This window comes from Corythoichthys intestinalis, chromosome 5, assembly GCF_030265065.1.
Source record: "Corythoichthys intestinalis isolate RoL2023-P3 chromosome 5, ASM3026506v1, whole genome shotgun sequence".
Lineage (NCBI taxonomy): Eukaryota > Metazoa > Chordata > Actinopteri > Syngnathiformes > Syngnathidae > Corythoichthys > Corythoichthys intestinalis.
Genome location: NC_080399.1, coordinates 35,775,464 through 35,796,244, shown reverse-complemented (window position 1 = coordinate 35,796,244; position 20,781 = coordinate 35,775,464). Strand labels below are relative to the sequence as shown.

At 39.3% G+C, this 20,781-nt stretch overlaps 1 protein-coding gene across 1 annotated transcript; it reads left to right on the top strand.

Annotated features, from left to right (window-relative positions):
* The first annotated feature begins 1,957 nt into the window (after window positions 1–1,957).
* On the top strand, window positions 1,958–17,180 carry si:dkey-29p10.4 (tripartite motif-containing protein 14). The gene is made up of 7 exons (XM_057836567.1): window positions 1,958–2,238; window positions 4,177–4,967; window positions 11,562–11,657; window positions 11,769–12,017; window positions 12,091–12,113; window positions 12,700–12,848; window positions 14,661–17,180. The coding sequence occupies exons 1-7, from the start codon at window positions 1,989–1,991 to the stop codon at window positions 15,206–15,208; spliced, it is 2,106 nt and encodes a 701-aa protein (XP_057692550.1). The 5' UTR covers window positions 1,958–1,988; the 3' UTR covers window positions 15,209–17,180.
* Window positions 17,181–20,781: the final 3,601 nt, after the last annotated feature.

Sequence of the window (20,781 nt, the reverse complement as noted above, 5' to 3'; positions counted from 1 at the left end):
GAAACTGGTGCTGTCCGTCGAAAAGTAGTTTGTGAATCCTTGCATCGATTGTTAAAAGACGTGGTTGTTCTCGTATTTAATTTATTTTTAATAACAATTACAAAAAACAAGGGCTGTCAAAATTATCGCGTTAGCGGGCGATAATTAATATTTTTAATTAATCACAATAAAATATTTGACCCATTTAACGCACATGCCCCGCTCAAACATATTAAAATGACAGCAGTGTCATGTGCACTTGTTACTTGTGTTTTTTCGTGTTTTGTCGCCCTCTGCTGACGCTTGGGTGTGACTGATTTTATGGGTTTCAGCACCATTGTGTAATTATTGACATCAACAATGGCGAGCTACTAGTTTACTTTTCCACTGAAAGTTTTACAAATGGTATTAAAACGAAAACATTAAGAGGGGTTTTAATATAAAATGTCTATAACTTGTACTAACATTTATCTTTTAAGAACTACAAGTCTTTCTATCCATGGATTGCTTTAACAGAATTTTAATAATGTTAATGCCATTTTGTTGATTTATTGTGATAATAAACAAATACAGTACTAATCTACAGTATTTTGAATGTATATATTCCCACTTGTGTCTTATCTTTCCATTCCAACAACAATTTACAGAAAAATATGGCATATTTTATAGATGGTTTGAATTGAGATTAATTACGATTAATTAATTTTTAAGCTGTGATTAACTCGATTAAAAATTTTAATCGTTTGACAGCCCTACAAAAAACATGGCGGTCAAAAGTTACATATAACTAGGTGAAGATTATTTTTGCATATTAGGAAATCATATTAAAACAGAAATCAAGGTTGGTGCCGACTATTGCGTTACTTATACAATAGTTAATGGTTCCCAACTTCCCATCAGGGCAATGCCCAGTATTGTTTAGCATAATGATAACTGACATATTCGAGGGACTACAAGGAACAAGTCTTGGTATACAGATGTGAAGAACCCAGAGAGGGTTATTTGGGTATTATCTATTTAATTAATAGTGTTGTTATATTATATTATATTATATTATATTATATTATATTATATTATATTATATTAGGCGGCACGGTGGCTCAGTGGTTAGCACGTCTGCCTCACAGTTCTAAGATCAAGGGTTCAATCCCGGGCTTCGGCCTTCCTGTGTGGAGTTTGCATGTTCTCCCCGTGCCTGTGTGGGTTTTCTCCGGGAACTCCGGTTTCCTCCCACATCCCAAAAACATGCATAGCAGGCTGATTGAACACTCTAAATTGACCGTAGGTATGAGTGTGTGCGTGAATGGTTGTATGTCTCCTTGTGCCCTGCGATTGGCTGGCAACCAGTTCAGGGTGTACCCTGCCTACTGCCCGTAGTTAGCTGGGATAGGCTCCAGCACCCCGTGACCCTCGTGAGGAAGAAGCGGCATGGAAAATGAATGAATATATTATATTATAATTTTTATTTTATTTACTTTTGTTCTGTGAAGAATCCAGAAAGGGTTATTTGATTGTGGCTTTCTGAAAAACAACACATTTTTAAATTTAGGCACTCCTGCAATCGTCACACTTTTTCTGTTACAAACTAACCCGGCGCCTCATCAGAGAAGGGAAAAGTTATGTGGCCCCCCCACAGGAAAAAGTTTGGGGACCCCTGCCCTACAAGGTGTGGTCACCAAGAAGCAGTTTCACACGTGCAAGTGGAGTTTAGGTCTTATGAAAAGGAAATGGGGAAATTTTCAACAGTAATAAAGGACCAAAAAATTGCATTTACAATTAATAATCTACTAGGCGCAGCTGCAACGGTCAAAATTCAGAAATAGTTACATATTTATTGGAAGAAAGCGAGATTAATTAGTAGGACATACAGTACTCCTCTCCCCGCCTTTCTGCTGTTTCACACTCCAGCCCGATAGTTGGCGACAACGAGCCAAGACTTTGGTTTGGCAAAATTATTAACTGACAAATAATCAAAAAGAAGAAAGGAGAAGAAACAAACAACCGCCAACATGGGGGCTGCGCTGGATACACCATCCAAGTGTCCACTGTGCAATGAGCTAACGCGGCACCCCGTCGTTCTCAGGTGTAAGCACAGTTTCTGCCAGCGATGTATCGGCGACCTGTGGAGTATTCAACCCGCCGGGCCGTTCCGTTGTCCGGTTTGGAAGTGTAACACATGTTACCAGACGCTTCCTTTTGACAGCTCAAAGTTATGGCCGCTAAACAGCACTCGACGGCTTTCAAGCCCCAGCAGCTCTGGTACGTTATCCAGAAACGAAACTAACTTTTAGCGCTTAAAGTTTAAACAGTGTCAAAGAAAACGTTATAAAGAAATCACAAACGCAATTTGAACTCATTACTAGTCGAATTCTTTAAAGGGCGGACTGTTGCTTTCGGTGACTTTGAGGATAGATCACGTGTAACGCTGGTTAAACGACATAAAGAGAAATGTATGCTACCGTATGTATTGCTTGGGACTGCTTAATAAGGCTGCGGTACGAATGCGACTGCAGGTTGGACAGTAGGATGATGATCTATTACTACAACTGGAGTCATCAAGGACCACCTTTATTTGTCTGTCAATTTTTCGCTTAGATTGTTCCCTTGGGCTCCCACAATGAGAATACAGTCAGAATTCTGAGAATATAAAGTCAGCATTATGAGAATAAACGCTGGCTGGCAACCGATTCATGGTGTACACTGCCCATAGTTAACTAGGATACAGGCTCCAGCAACCTTGTGCAGATCAGCCGTACAGAAGACGAAAAAATTAATAATGCTAACTAAAGATAGAGCAGTCTTAAAAGTCAAAATCACAAGTATAAATAGATATCTTTATAATTGAGCAAAAATGTGTGTGCTACAGGATAATTGGTATGCATGAAGGAATAATTACACTTCCAAAAAAAACTCATCTGCTGTACCTATCCTGCAAAATTTAAGATGACGCACTGCGCTTTTCAACACACTTTTCAACATGCGCTATTAGTAATGTATTTTTTTTTTTTTTTTTTAAATGAATGTATTTCTCCTTCTTTTCCTTTCGGCTTTTCCCTCCAGGGCTCGCCACAGTGAATCAGTTGTCTCCATCTTAGCCTGTCCTGTGCATCCTCATTCATTTTTATGGTGTAAGATGTGTCATCTGTGTGATGGGAATGCGTGATTGTGTTTGTGAGCCCTGTCGAGGACGAATTTCCTTACCATCGGATTCAGGGACAAACAATAAAGTATTGTATTCTTTTACTAAGATAATTATTCTATGACAAATAATAAAATGGTAAGTAAAGGTTGGGAAAGTATGGCTAGTTTTGGTCAGCGAGTGTAATAGAAATGTAGTAGGTCTGCAGATCTCACTTGGGACACATTTTGCCATTACAATGCAACAAGGTAAAGACCTCTTATTTTCTTGCAGATTGTAATAAACAAGCAATTAGGCCTGCACAATATATAGTTTGAACATCGCTATCGCAATGTGCATTTTGTTGTTGTTGTTGTTGTTTTTTAACATGTAAACTTTTGTTTTGCTTCCTAAAAGCGGCAAGTGTGCAGAGACATGGCCTCCTGGATCACTTGTATAGAGCTGAGAGCTGGATGCACCGTTTCAAAGGCTACTGTCAGTAGAACGTTACAGTGCAATGGATTAAAATCATGTATTGCTCAGAATTTTGAAGCCAGTTGTTGAAGCCAGTCCATGCGAAGGGGTGTCTGAAGTTTAAAAAAAAAAAAAAACTGACTATTCCCCAAGAAAATAACCTGGCACACCAGATTGATTGTTGCATTTATCTGCTACGAATATATTACACAAATCAATCTGAGAAAGATCCAATCAAGACCTGTTACATAAGGGAAACCGTAAAAAAATACAGCTGCTGATTGGAAGATGGCTCTTCGTGTCACATTCGCGAAAACATAATTTCTCATTTTAAAAAAAAAAAAAAAGCTCTGTTCTTCGGGATTTCATCGGGAAATTGACATACTGCTTTGCACCGCTCTTTGATCTGACCCTCATAGGATCTCTGTGCAGATATAGCTGCCCTCATGTGTGCCTATTCAAAAATCGGTTTAATTTAAAAAAAAAAAAAAAAAGGTAAAAAAAAAAAAACATTAGCCTTTGTTGAATAACAAAAAATGATTGGATTTTCGAACAAAATGTTCTCAGTGTCGAGACTCTAACCTGTTTTCTATTGTTTCCCGCAGGACTCCTTGGGAAGAGAAAGGCCAGCGATCCTTCTACAGAGCAGCCTATCGCAAAACGACCTTCGGCAAGTGAAGGATCGGCCGTCATCGAAACACCTGTAATTTCCCAGCCAGGGAAAACAGAGCTTCTCCCCAGTGTTGAGACAACCAGCAACGGGCTGGGTTCAGCATCGGATGATGCTAGATCCTCCTCAGATTATCGTGATGCGCTTCAAAGAAGCTCAGAGCAGGAGGATGACTCCGACTGCTCCGTTGAAGTGGACATGTTTGGTGTCCCTCCTTTAGTGACGCCCCGACAAGACAGCAGAGTGCCTAGTGCCTCCCCTGATGACCTTCCTTCATTTACTGCAGCCTCCACTTCAGAATTATCAGTGTCTCCTGGATGCAATGTCAAGCAATCACCAGTGATCCCAACGCATGCCGCTGACCCATCAGGATCTGTGAGCGGCATTAGCATATTGACCGAGCTCAAGAGAAGAAATTCGGGCCCCGTGCCGTGCCATTACTGCCCAAAAACAGTGCATCAGTCAGCGGTGAGGACCTGTCTGGTGTGTGGGGCATCCATGTGTGCTGACCATCTGCGTCCCCACGTGGAATCTCCCGTGTTCCAAAGTCACACACTAGTTCCACCCACAGAGGACATTTCCATTTGGAGGTGCCAGGAGCACCAGGAGATCAACCGTATCTACTGCCGAGACTGCACCTTATGCGTGTGCACAGTGTGTACGGTCATAGGTGCACACCGCGGCCACGTCTGCATCAGCATCAGGGAGGCAGAGCAAGAGCTTAGAGTGAGTGCGTGCACACATCAGGGCTAGGCATGTGCCGGTATGATATTCTGACGGTATGATAACCTTAAACTAAAAAACCATGGTATTGAAATTACAGCTTTAAAATGTGTTACTTTGAGGTATCTGGGTTTATTGAAAAAAATGTTTTTCCATTGAACAGGATTTTTATTTTTCAAAACATATTAGTGAAGTGGAACATAAGTATAATGTGAAGTTAAAATATTTTTTTAAAATTCCAAATAAAATTAGTAAATAAATACAGTCCTTTAGGTAGAGGTGGAAATCTTGGAGCACCTAACGATTTGATTACGATATAGAGGCTGTGATTCGATTAGAAATTGATTATTGATGCCCCTACCACCACCAGCTATTAGCTGCTTTTAATGTTTCATACATTAGTTACAAAAATTATACAAAAATCCTCAGTATGAACTTAGTTAACAGTTCAAAACAGTAAATAATAGAGGTGTGCATCGGCACTGCCCTCACGATTCGATTCGATTACGATTCGGAGGGCCACGATTCGATTGAGAGGGTCACGATTAGATTCTGTTCAATTCGGCAATGCATCGCGATGCATTAAAGCCTGGGATGCATTAAAATTCTAAAGCAAAGCATATTTTTCGTGAATCATGAGGCAACACAAGACATTAAACAACTTTTTATTTGCTCTTGTGTCACTCCTGGTTGAAGTCAAATGAAAATACTTTCAGATATATATATTAAAAAAAAAAAAAAAAAAGATCACAGCATTAAATTAGTGCTTTGAATGAGACCAGGGCTTTCTCTTTTTTTACACATAATAGCAGCCTTTCTCACAGTGCAACATCTGAACTCCTGTGCAAAATCAGTAATAACAGTCACTGTATTTTAGTCACAACGACCCATCAATAAAAATATTCAAGTAAATATTAAAGAAAACGACAAAGAAAATATTGTAGTGCAGCAGCATCTTTATCGCAATATCAATCCAGGGATCAGTTTAGTTGCAAACAAAACATCAACTAAATTGCAATGTAGAGCAAAAGTCAAATGTAGGCCTAGCCCACTATATATGTGCAATACAGTTTAGATCGGGCTTAAAAAATCCAGCCAAAATCGACACGGCACGCTGGTATTGAAGTCCGATCAATTAACTAGATTTGCAAGCCCAGCCCGAAAAACCCGAATTATTATTATTATTTATTTTTTTATTTTTTTTGAGTGACGCGGAAAAAAGACGCAGCAGCAGCAATTTATTTTCATTTCTTCGAGTTGGCAGAAAAAACGCTAGTTTTCTTAATGTTTAAATAGTCTAGCTTAACAGGTCGGGTCGGGCCCAAAATGTTAATCGGGTTCGGGCACAAGATCTTACCTCTCAGAGATAGGACATAACATAACAGGAGAAAGAGGGAGCGAGAAAGATTATTGATGCACCTAAGACATTGAAAGCAGACATCTGGAGACATTTTGGTTTCTACGAGGTTGGTGGGAAACTTGACCAGAGTTATGCGGTGTGTAAAAAATGAAACATGAGAATAATAATAAAAATGGGGAAACCAAATCCGTTGCATCACCGGAATTGCGCAGGGAAGATTTTTGAACGAACTTAAATATTTTAAAATGCGCTGAATCGATTCGGCTTGTTGCCTGTATCGAATCAAATCGTCCATGCCCCGCAATCGGGATGCATCGCCGCAGCGATTATTGTTGACACCACTTAGAGCCGGGCGGTAAACCGAAAATTTACCGTCACCAAAATTCTTAACAATGACCAACGTAATTTTGACCATGTCGGTAAATTCGGTAAATTAATAAAACAAGAAAATATAGTCTTTTCATCCCGCTTTGATTCTGTGTTGTTCGTCTATGTTCATTCCCCTTTAAGAAAGCAGTGAATGTGCTTACGTAGGGAGTCACGTGATCATCAGGAAGCCAATCAAACAAAAGCCCGGTAAGCTAACGCTAGCAGCTAACGCTACAAGCAAAACGTGATGGAGTGTGGCTTAAGGGAGGTTCACCAAACTTTCAACAGACATTTAGTAGACTCTTGGTGGCATCCAGACGGGCTTTCACCCGCTGTCCTCCTTTGTTCTCACGATTTCCGGAGATGGTGCTTTCAGTGCTTTCTACTGGTAGCCAGGCTAACGCTAGCTAGCGGCTAACGCTACAAATGAACGTTATGGAGTCTGATAGCGGCTCTAACCTTGTCGAAACTGCTGAACTTAATGAGTGGATTGGGCACGGACTGCATCTAGCAATTACTATGTGGCGTTATTTTGCATTTGTCTGTGTGTGATTCCTCTGATAGCTTTTGTGATGGTAAAGCATTCAGCATAAAGTACAATCCAACGGCAAAACTTATAATGACCGAGAAATGGCCCCAGCTATGTTTATTGTGCGTACATTTATTAAAAAATGCACTGGGGGGGAAAAAACCCTTAAACCATAAAGTAAACACTTGTATTTAATAATTATGTCACAGCAGCCATTAACAATAAGTTGTCTTTTTGAAGTGTACTGTTCAAGCTGCAAGTTATTTGTGTTACAATTACATGTTGGCACAGGCATATTGATTTTGACAATGTACATTGTTCAAGTCATACACGCTGTTATAAATGTTCATACTTGAATTCTTATTGCTTACAATACATTTTTATAAACTTAATGTTTAGACTGCATGTACAATTGTTAAATACAGTATATCAAATTGAATGCTGGTAAATAAATCAACAAGAAATAGTTAATCTGTATTTCATGCATTGATTCAGATTTTCAAATTATATAACAGTCCGCTTGGGCGAATTTATCGTCATTTATCGTTATCGAGATAAATCTGCTCAATTTATCGTGATACATGTTTAAGGCCATATCGCCCAGCCCTAACACCACTAGTAAATAAAATGGTCAAGTCCCCATTCTGTATCAGCAGCTTGAAACTACAGAACATTAATGTTGTGAATCAACCGTTAATGATGTTAAAATTACTCCCTGTATTCCATAATTTCCCTTCTGTCTACTTTCGACACGTGAAAGTTTTAAAACGGTTTCATCATTTAAAGTCAAGATTTTGCCGATATAGGAGTATTTTAGCTAAAACGTTATGTAGATTCGCTCGGAAGGTTCGCTACAACAGCCTTCCAGAGAAGTCTACTGCTTTATGATGGCGGCTCTTTACTAACGCTGTCGAGTCTGTAATTTCGCATCTAGTTTCCTATACATGTGCTAATACTGCCGAGTCTGTCATTTCGCATCCAGTTCTATATACACTCACCTGCCACTTCATTAGGTACACCATGCTAGTAACGGGTTGGACCCCCTTTTTCATGGCATAGATTCAACAAGGTGCTGGAAGCATTCCTCAGAGAGTTTGGTCCTTATTGACATGATGGCATCACACAGTTGGTGCTGATTTGTCGGCTGCACATCCATGATGCGAATCTCCCGTTCCACCACATCCCAAAGATGCTCTATTGGATTGAGATCTGGTGACTGTGGAGGACATTTGAGTACAGTGAACTCATTGTCATGTTCAAGAAACCAGTCTGAGATGATTCCAGCTTTATGACATGGCGCATTATCCTGCTGAAAGTAGCCATTAGAAGTTGGGTACATTGTGGTCATAAAGGGATGGACATGGTCAGCAACAATACTCAGGTAGGCTGTGGCGTTCCAACGATGCTCAATCGGTACCAAGGGGCCCAAAGAATGCCAAGAAATTATTCCCCACACCATTACACCACCAGCCCGAACCGTTGATACAAGGCAGGATGGATCCATGCTTTCATGTTGTTGACGCCAAATTCTGATCCTACCATCCGAATGTCGCAGCACAAAAAGAGACTCATCACACCAGGCAACGTTTTTCCAATCTTCTATTGTCCAATTTCGATGAGCTTGTGCAAATTGTAGCCTCAGTTTCCTGTTCTTAGCTGAAAGGAGTGGCACCCGGCGTGGTCTTCTGCTGCTGTAGCCCATCTGCCTCAAAATTCGACGTACTGTGCATTTAGCCTACCTTGGTTGTAACGGGTGGTTATATGAGTCACTGTTGCCTTTCTATCAGCTCGAACCAGTCTGGCCATTCTCCTCTGACCTCTGGCATCAACAAGGCATTTCCGCCCACAGAACTGCCGCTCACTGGATATTTTTTCTTTTTCGGACCATTCTCTGTAAACCCTAGAGATGGTTGTGCGTGAAAATCCCAATGGATCAGCAGTTTCTGAAATACTCAGACCCGCCCTTCTGGCACCAACAACCATGCCACGTTCAAAGTCACTCAAATCACCTTTCTTCCCCATACTGATGCTCGGTTTGAACTGCAGGAGATTGTTTTAAACCATGTCGACATGCCTAAATGCACTGAGTTGCCGCCATGTAATTGGCTGATTAGAAATTAAGTGTTAACGAGCAGTTGGACAGGTGTACCTAATAAAGTGGCCGGTGAGTGTACATGTGATGTCTACCTAGTATTATGTGGGCATAGTTTGGAATGGCTGTCGGGCACAGTCAGGAATTATTAGTTTTTCATTTAGCAGCATGAGTTGAGCATGATGTTTACTCTGGGTTCGTTTCCAATTGCGTCCCGAAGACTGCGCTGACTGTGTTTTAGTTCCGCTTTACTTGGCATATTTCAATAATCGGAATTTGGATGTTTGTGAATCGTTCTCGAGCCTTCCACGGCCGAATTTGCAAATAATCTAAGAATTGGAAATTTCACACACCTCTACCTTTAGGTGAGCCTAACCCCACAGCCACAGCTCAACATTAACCCTTTAACACCTAACCCTATTTTGTCCGAATTTGCATGCCTTTGGTGTTGCCTTTATATTTCAAAGAAAAAAATGTTCACAATGGCCAGGTTGAGTCCCCTTTTTCAGGACACCATAACGTTCATGTCCAAACTATTGTTTTCTTCACTGACCAATTCTAATCAATATTTTGGACCAAAAAATATCCCAAATCTTTTGTCAAAATTTGTATTGTTCATGTCCCATTGACAACCAAACATGCTCGACCAACCGTTTTGAAGCTTGATAATAATTATCCAACATGTTAGATAAACATTCAACAGAAAAAAATAAGACTGAATAGTTTTAAGTTTGACAATTCAACACAAACAGCATGTATGGTCATAGGCGTTTTGGCCTTTACACATATTGTGGTCAAAACAGGTTATATACAGTGCAAAATAGTGTTTAAAAAAAACAACATAAAAATATATATAAATACATACAGTATATATCATCTAACACAAAAGGTTTGGAGGATATTTCTTTGTGGTTAGGTATTGTACCCATCACCTTCTCAAAAGTATGAACATGCAATCAAGCTTCTCGAATATAACATTGAAAAAAAAGTCTTCAAAACTTTTGACAAGTAGTTCAGTTCGATTATTTTCAGGCATGCGACTCAATAATTTTTTTTTTTTTTTTTTTTTTGTGACTCAATAAAGTGTCCTCTTGAACAGCACACAGAGCTACGTCACACACAACGTCACACAGGCTAGTCTTCCGCTGTTTGCGCACTGCTGTCAGTTCTCCTCGCCAAGACGCCGACTCATCCGAGGAAAACAACAACAAATGCAGCTCATCATCTTCCTTGAGATGATGAAATAATGCATTAGCTTGCGCTAAATTTAATTTTCCATTCATTCCGGACGTTTCAAAGTCGCTCGCTCAATCCAACCGGCGGTCGACCCGTCCCTTGTGTCCCTTTCCTAATAGGTGGCGCCTTGCTCGGCAATTTATTAAAATGGTTCACATTAGGTTCATCCTTCTTTACCTCACAACGACTCCTGGGATATGTAGTCTTTCATGTTCGTTTCGGTTTTGAAAAAGGACAAAAAATGATGGAAATATGGACAAACACATGGCCAATGCAGCGTTTCAATGCTTATTTATGAGTGCAGTAAAACTATAAATCTCAAAAGACATTATCCCCCATTTTACTTGGTCGATTGACTCTAAGTAAAAACTGGCGTGGACATCAACTTCCGCACTTTCAAATGAGAGCAACCAGCGGCACGTGGGTGACGTAATTGCAGCGTGACGAGGCTTCAAAAATGATATGGGTAAACATGTCGCAGCCAACACGTTCGGTGTTAAAGGGTTAATACCATCAGAACAAAGCTAAAGTATTCCCGTACCAGCAATTTCGTTTTCTTCGATGGGGAAAAAAGTTCAATGAATTTCACCTCCTCCAGCCATTGTGTAGCACAGTTGACTCAAGGACAGGAGCAACAATCGGTGTGGGAGACTTGAGCCTTACAGCTTCAAGCAAGGGATTTCTCCATGGATTTTTGGGACATAAAAAATAGCTAATACCTTAGGGACGGTATGACTGAAAATTTTTGCGGTTTTGAAACATTGACGTTTTCATACCGCGTTATACCTTGAAACCGGTAATCGGCAAATGTCCAATCAGGGCTATATGAGCCAAATTGTGGCAGGCCTGTCATCAGACACCACGTTAGGGCAATGTTTTTATGATTCTATTTCCTTCCCCATTTTAACTTGGTTCAATGAATAATGCCTTTGAAACAGTAAGCTTCGGGTGGCTTCCGATCTGCCATTGAAGGGCAAAGATATTTTAATCTTGTGCTGTGCATTTGTGCAGGGTAATCTGAAAGAGGAGGTCAAACGACTGCAGAAGGTTGAACAACAGGTAAAAGACCGAGTGACTGAATTCAGTCAGAAAGAAGAAGCCATCAAAGTAAGAAAATAAGTGATCCATACATGTTTTATTAATTAAATATTGCTCTAAATTGTTATTATTATTATCATTTTTTGAAATACCTCATTCTTATTTCTTCCACATCTGCAGGTAGTTTTGAGTGAGGTCCGGGCAAGTGTGAGTCAGCAGTACGCGACAATCAGAGAGGCTTTTCAACAAGAGGAACAATCAGCTCTCCGATGTGTGGAAGAAGAAGAGAGTAGAGTTGTGGGAAGCCTGGAACAGAAGTTGGGCCATCTTCACTACTCTCTGCGCTCCATCCAGAATGGCCTTCACACCTTGGAGACATTAGTTGATGCTAAGGGGGAAAATGTCATCAGGGACCAAGCATTCATTATGGTGAGTATGTATATTTGTAAATATGATGTATATATTGGTTAGACATGACTAAATTATTTTCTTCTTTCTTTAGGAATACAGCAAAGTCACCCAACTGTAAGTCATCCACTTCTACCTTATGAGGGAAAAAATGTTATTTAAGGGGGTCACACGCTTGACAATTTTGAACATCTTAAGCTTGAATTAGGACTTCATTGGTGGATAATTACAACTGTGTGTTCTATTCAGTTTGAAGTGGCTGTTGCAACCAAATTCAGCCTTTTAACATTCTTTTGGAGACAAAGTATTTTGTCTTGTTGCTTCCCTTTGCCGAGACCAATATTTTATTCATATTTGCTACTCATTCCTCCTGTCAGTCAGTTTCTTTCCTGTCTTTTTTGCATCCCTTCTGCTTTTGTGTGGTACTAAATTTATGCATTCTTTTTGTAGCAGTTGGAGTCCAGTACCACTTTAGAATTTACTTTCTTTGTTCCTCATATTATTTAGGGTAACAATTATTATTTAGGGTAATAGACTAGTGCAATTATTTAGGTTAGCAGCAAATAAAATACTACACATGTTCCTATTTGTGTCCCTCTTTGTATTCTATTTATCCATTATTGGTTAACATTGTAACAGCCTTTGCCATTGTAAGATAAGAGTACTGAATAATGTCCACATGGTCTTTGTTCTGTTTATTCAGTTCTAGGAAAACTTGCGCGTATCCGCTTGACGTTCCAGAGGAAATGAATGAAGCCCGGCTGAAATGTCTTCAGCGGTGGACTGAGAAACGTCTGGATGTGGTGGTCATCTCTGAGTCCAAGAAGAACAGAGAGCTATATGTTGTGCTTTGTAAGGCGTAGTCATCTATCGGTAACTCATAGGCTGCCATTGATGATGATGTGTTTTTTGATATGATTATTCTTTTTACTTTGACTGTCTGCACTATTTTTTTATCTTGATATAAACACTGAACATGAGAAAGCTTTCCTATCTTGTTGTACAATGACAAACAAAGTGACACTCTATTTAGGGCTGCAGCTATCGAATATTTTAGTAATCGAGTAATCAACTGAAAATTCTATCGATTAATCGAGTAAACAGATAAAACATATATTTTTAGGTAAAGAGCAATTATAAATATACATGAGAAAACAAGACATTTCATTTAGTCTTGAACCATTTTCAGTCAATCAATGGCTTTATTTTCGATGTATATTGTTGAAAACAGCCAACAATTGCATCTCAGATGTAACTAGAATTTTAAAAAAAAGACTAATTCAAAGACTAATTATAAACGGAAGATGATGGATGGATGGACGGACGGAAGACTAATTCACTGCTTTCCCTCAAAAAACCTTTAGATTTTAGATCTTATTTTTTTAAAAATTATATATATAACCCTAAAAATGCCTTTACGCTTGATAACACACATCACTTAAAAGTTAGCATTTTTTTCCCCACGTGTTTCAATTGAATTTCTATTTGTGTCAAGCCATTTTTAAGTTCTAGTTAAGTTTTAAATGAGTCTAAACTGTAAGTCCTGTTAGGATTTTGAGTTTTTGCAGTGTTCAAAATAAATGTATGATACAGGCTGTATTGGAGCACATTAGGGACTAGTGCTACTTGGTGTTTTATCCAGCAATGACTACTGAGCTAAAATTGATAGTTCGCATTATTGAGTTTTTATTTTACACCCTCATCACTCCTTAACGCTATGTTATGTTAAAGCCTGTATGTAAGACACGTTAGCCACGCATCGAAAGTGGTCATAATTAATAGAAACCTAGCCCTCCGCAGGGCTAACGTTACGTGAGCTAATAGTGACAGTAACGTTAATCTTATTTATTAGCGCTTAGCGCTCTACTGCTTTGAGATGGCGACTGTTTGCTAACGCTGCCCAGACGCGGCCTAGTCTGTCATTTAGCATCTAGTTCAACATACATGTGATCTCTATGAGACTCATCAGACGCTACCTGCAACTAACGTAGCATGTGCAGGCTAGTATTTAGCAACGTCGGCGTCGTTTGAAGCGGCTGTCGGCTGCAGTAAGTTTTTTTTTTTTTTTTTTTTTTTTTTTTTTGCTTCTTCCTCTACGCACGTGACATCAGCGCGTTATCCCGCATTAAAAGTAGTCCGAGCAAAACGTGATGCTTAGAGTGGTCAAAATAAACAATTACTCGAGGTGAATAAAATTACTCAGATCAGTTTTTAAACTCGAGTTGCTCGAGTATTCGTTTCAGCTCTAATTCTATTCTATTCTTGACATCTTATGGCAGCCAATGAGTTTATGGTCAAATCTAGAGTTGTGCTTTGCGGGGTCATAATTAAGTCTCAAGTGATAATTTTTTAGGTTTCAAACATGATACCTTGTTGAAAATTCAGTGAGTGGAGTCCCTACTCAACTTTCATAGCTTGGGGGTTGGCAGGTTTTCACAGACTACACAAAAAAAAAAAAAGCTCTGGTCTAGCACACTGTCTTAAAAAGTATATTTTGAAATCTAAACAAGTTAGACTTGTAAATCTAAACCAAATAATTTTAAAATGATAGTCCTAAAGTTGGCAACATCTAAGTGATTCCAGTCAAATAATGTGACTCCAATCCTCCACATCCACAATTTCTCCTCCTCACTAAGAAGTGTTTCTTACTCCTTTCATGCACAGATGGCACTGTCCCCATCTTGGATGAGAATACAGCCCATCCCAAGCTGCAAATGTCAGATAACAACAGGAGAGTGACCTACACTGAGGCCCAGCAGGCTTTCATCAACCAAGAAGCACGCTTCAGCTCCTTCCCACAGGTGCTGGCCAAGCACGGTCTTCAAGGAGGTCGCTGGTACTGGGAGGTGGAAGTACCTGTGGATGAAGGCCGCTGGAAGGTGGGAATCTGCGATGCACGCATGGAGAGGAAAGGTCAAAGGGACAGCTCCCATTTGGGCCACAACGCATTCTCCTGGTGCCTGGCATCCGACAGGAAAAAGCTGGCAGCGCTGCACAACAAGGCAGCGACGCCTGTGACTGCAGACGGACTGCGACGGGTAGGAATATTTCTCGAATATGACGAGGGGGTGTTAACATTCTTTAATGCGACAACAGGGGGCAGTCTTGCGCCAATGCATTACTACAAGCACACGTTTACTGGGTGTCTGTATCCTGCCATATCTGTGTCGAAAACCCAGCTGGCTATCTGCAGTGATCTATTTGAGCTGTAACTGGCTTTTTTTTCATTATCATCTTTAAGCTAGGAATAACCTACCATTCATTTTCAGGGCAAATTTATTGAATAGAGTTAAAATAGATGTAATGTTTACCATTTTCATGCAACGCAAGTGTTTAAATGCGGAAGAGCGAATTTTAAATCCATCAACATTTCTCAAGCCTCACAAAATCTAGAAAATGCAGGAAACCATTTTCCATGCTTCCTTTGATTCCACAATGTAAAAAACTCATCCTCATCCCATACCTTTAACCAGAGGTGGATAGATAAGCCAAAATGTTTACTCAAGTAAGAGTAGCCTTACTGAGAAATAATATTACTCGAGTAAAAGTAAAAGAAGTCCTCCAAAAAATTGACTTAAGTGCAAGTATTTGGTGAAAACAATATTCTAGTAATGAGTAACTGCTTACAATGTCATATTTTTAAATTATTGTAGATTTTCCTTTCTCAGTCACTTATATGAACTGTTGTTATTATACTCTGTACTATGACCCATTACATGACCAATATTGTAGGCCAAAAATACACAAAAAACAGCCATTCCCAACCACAGAAATCTACAGAAATGAAACATCACCTATTCACAGAGCATGAGTGCCCTCTAGAGGAGAAAACGTTCCCACCATGAAATTAAGATGATTATCGCACCGCTTTTCAGTGGTCTACCGGTGCCAAATAAAAACTGTAGAACAAAGAGGGAAAATGTAGTGTAGCAGAGTAAGAGTAGTGTTTATTCTTAACAAATCTACCAAATTAAAAAGTATGACATGGTAAAACTACTTAGAAGTACATATTTCTCAAAAAATGACTCAAGTAAGTGTAACAGAGCAAATGTAATGCGTTACTACCCACCTCTTTGTTTAATAACATATAAATGTCATCTTAACAACATATAAATGTCATCTTTTTTATTCCAACGTCAAACTTTTCAACTCATTCAAGAGATCTTGGGAACAATTTTCCACATTCCAGTAAGTCCTGCTCCCCAAAATGCACACTAAAAATCCCCAAATTCTGAGATTGTATATTTTTACCTCTTTCCATATTGCTTGACTTATTCAAAACATTCCAACTTCGAAGTGTCAGCTCTTCAGTATTTACACGCATTTTGGTAATAACTCAATTTTACGTTTTTGCATTTTTGCTATCCTAACCTAAGCATGTTTCAGGTGCAGGTAAGCAGTCAATCATTGAATTGTATTCAGTATCTGATCATTTTGTTTGCTTTACAGTCTATCCTGTATTTCAATATTTCAACAGAAATAATTAAGGAAAATAAACATGGAACTTTTATTAAGTCTGTGTGGTCACTCACTGGCGCATCATTTGAGTGGCATTCAAAAGGTACTACGGTGACATGAGCCCCTTTCTCTTTGCTCAAACTAGCACACCCCCACCCGCCATTCTGGTTTTACTGCACAGAGATGAACAGTGTGTGTGGATTTGATACTCTTACCTATCATATGGATAAGCAAGCTACGATGATATCATTCATAGGTTTAATAATAACGTATTGGATTTATATAGCACTTTTCAGGACACTTAAAACGCTTTACGTTGCATTATTCTTTCACTTAACAGTAGGTGGTGGTAAGGTACTATTGTTGCCACAGCTGCTGTGGGGCAGTCTGACAGAAGTGAGACAGCCCATTGGCGCCATAGGTCCTTCTGACCTCAGTCATACTCATACTACTTTCACATAGGTAAGGAGGGTGAAGTATCTTTGGACCAGTGATCAAGTGTTTGTGGACTACCACATGGAGAATATTGGTCCACATGCCCAATTAATCATTTTTTCCCCTCAGGATTATTAACATAGAGCTATTAAAAACACGCATTTCATACAATTAAGGTTTATTATGTGATATTCAATTTGTGCATTTACAGTTGTGGTCAAAAGTTTACATTTGTGAAGAACAATGTCATGGCTCTCTTGAGTTTCCAGTTATTTCTACAACTCTGATTTTTCTCTGATAGAGTTATTGGAACAGATACTTCTTTGTCACAAAAACATTCATGAAGTTTGGTTCTTTTATGACTTTATTATGGGTGAACAGAAAAAAGTGATCAAATCTGCTGGGTCAAAAATATACATACAGCAGCGCTAATATTTGGTAACATGTCCCTTGGCCATTTTCACTTCAATTAGGCGCTTTTGGGAGCCATCCACAAGCTTCTGGCAAGCTTCTGGTTGAATCTTTGACCACTCCTCTTGACAGAATTGGTGCAGTTCAGTTAAATTTGATGGCTTTCTGACATGGACTTGTTTCTTCAGCATTGTCCACAAGTTCTCAATGAGGTTTAAGTCAGGACTTTGGGAAGGCCATTCGAAAACCTTAATTGTAGCCTGATTTAGCCATTCCATTACCACTTTTGATGTGTTTGGGGTCATTGTCCTGTTGGAACACCCAACTGCGCCCAAGACCCAATCTTCGGGCTGATGACGTTAGGTTATCTTGAAGAATTTGAAGGTAATCCTCCTTCTTCATTATCCCATTTACTCTCTGTAAAGCACCAGTTCCATTGGCAGCGAAACAGCCCCACAGCATAATACTACCACCACCGTGCTTGACGGTAGGCATGGTGTACTTGGGGTTAAAGGCCTCACCTTTTCTCCTCGAAACATATTGCTGGGCATTGTGGCCAAACAGCTCGATTTTTGTTTCGTCTGACCACAGAACTTCCCTCCAGAAGGTCTTATCTTTGTCCATGTGATCAGCAGCAAACTTCAGTCGAGCCTTAAGGTGCTGCTTTTGGAGCAAGGGCTTCCTTCTTGCACGGCAGCCTCTCAGTCCATGGAGATGCAAAACACGCTTGACTGTGGACACAGACACCTGTGTTCTAGCAGCTTCTAATACTTGGCAGATCTGCTTTTTGGTGATTCTCGGTTGAATATTCACCCTCCTGACCAATTTTCTCTCAGCAGCAGGTGATAGCTTGCGTTTTCTTCCTGATCGTGGCAGTTACAAAATAGTGCCATGCACTTTATACTTACAAACAATTGTTTGCACTGTTGCTCTTGGGACCTGCAGCTGCTTTGAAATGGCTCCAAGTGACTTTCTTGACTTGTTCAAGTCAATGATTGTTCAAGTCAATAATCACACACACGAAATTGCTAATTCGTGTTGCTGTATGTATATTTTTGAACCAGCAGATTTGATCACTTTTTCTGTTAACTCATAATAAAGTCATAAAAGAACCAAACTTCATGAATGTTTTTTGTGACAAAGAGGTATCTGTTCCAATCCCTCTATCGGAGAAAAGTCTGAGTTGTAGAAATAACTGGAAACTCAAGAGAGCCATGACATAATGTTCTTCACAAGTGTATGTAAACTTTTGACCACAACTGTATCTACAGTGATAAATTTAGGAAATTTTGTGGAGGGGGAGAGAGTAAGAGGTGTGCCTAAAACACCAAGGGTAGTCCTACGACCTTGAGCTGTTTTGGGGTCAAAAGGTCTAATTACCTTGAAGTTATTGACATACTGAGAAGGTAAATTGGAATTCCACTTGCACACGAGGCGAGAATGTTGTAGTGTCTCATGACGCGGGGCAACAGCCAATCATTTTTACATTCCAGGGAGTTTTGGAAGATCTTGTGCATTCTCGTCTTTTTCCCCACATATAGCCAATGATGAGGCTGCCGTAGGGGACACGATGGCACTTTTTTCGGCATCCTGCTATTGAATGTACAACGTAATGTCCCGTTCGAAGCCCGAGAGCGCACCAAATAAAAAAATGAAAAAAACAAATCTGTGTATTTTTTCATACAGAATTTAATGCTTTTGGTGTTTTGATTGGCCTAAAGTAGTAGTTTAATAGTATAGTGTAACAGTGATGTGCTGAGAAAAAATATATACCAAGCAACATATCCAGGACATGTTAAATACTTGTACATGGTATATAGAGAAAAAAAATGTTTGAAAGGGGGAGAGGAAAAAAAGGTCACCCGTAAGGGTTGAATTATACAATTTAAAATTAAGCAGGATATATTTGTTATTCTAGTAATTTAAAAAAATATATTTGTTTTCCATGTGCTATATCACTCAATTTCTCCTTAATAAATTAAGATTTGGGTCAAATAAAAATCACTTTACATAAAGAACTAAAGAGTGACAGTTATCCAGCTCCAACAATGAGTTGTGCTTTATCTTTTTTATGGGAGTATGCAACCTTACTTGCCACGTATTTGCACATGTAGAAAGTTAGGCTGGTTTGCCAGGCTAGCTAACCTAACATTGGCTCAAAACAAGTTTGATATTTTGTCAAACGGTTTGACTCAAACCTAATATCTTCTGAGTTATGAATAACACTGCAAACCTTTAGTCACTTATCGAATCATGACTGCAAGTCCCTGTTACCACACATTTTATTCCCCCTTTTCTAATGCAATGAAAAGTTAAGTCAGTCAACAGGTACTTACAGTATATCCTTTATATAAAATACAATAGAAGCTCTTAGCTTAGGGTAAAAATGGAAATCCATTCTGGGGGTCAAACTTTTGTCATCAAGCTTTATTAAAACGTATGTGCATATATCTACCATTCGGTCAGCGTCCTTCTCTTGAAAGAAAAAAAAAAAAACGCCCTTATTCAATATATACAACCTTTTGCAGTTCACAATTTGACACCAGTAACATTTGAGAATGAATTTTCTTTCCTTGGAAATTTAGTCTGGTCGCTGCCATCGTGGATTCAATGGGTTTAATCTACAAAGAAATCCATCAGCAAATTGTTTAGCAACTAGGGCTGTTCCAATTGCATATATTTGCACCCCAGTGCGAGTCACCTGATTTTGAGAACCTGCTGATACAGAATCCCGATCCGATACTGAAAAAAAGTTGTGCCGCCTTCATAATGTGAATTATTTTTAACCCTTTACTAGTGTTTAATTTGTAAATCATAAAGTGCCGGAATGCAAATTACATATGACAGCGCAAGGATGATGAGACGGGCACAGGACCCGGAACATAAGCAGAAATGGTGCTGAAACAACATGCAAATGCATACTTGCCATGCTGTGGGACTTAAAAGCCTCAATTTTAGATAATAATATATTGAATTTCTAGAGCGCTTTTCAAGCCACACAAAGACGCTTCACAAGAGAGATGGAATCATAGTACCAGCAAAACAATCATAAAAAGATTAAAAGCATAATATCCATGGTATAAATGTTATGACAACAATTTAGAATAATTTAGGCTGTACTCTGCACAGCACGGGCAATAACCACAGGTGGGACTTACAGTACAGTCAGCAATTCGTTTCTCAACAGGTCTAACTTGTAAAACATAAAGATTGGCACGGCGGCCTATTTAGCTTACCATATTTAGTTGTCCAAAACATTCCTGGTTGTCTTTGTTGCTTTTCTGACTCGTTTTTGTCTGTCTTTTAGGCATGTTGAAATACCGTTTGATCCTAAAGTTTTTTTTTATTTATGTCAGGGGCTGATTTGTTAGTCCAGTTTTTGAGCGTATCAACTAATCACTGACTCTTTCAAATGACGTAACATTTGTATAAACAACATTGTTACCAGCATCTCTAAGGGGCCGCTATCCCGTTCCAGTGT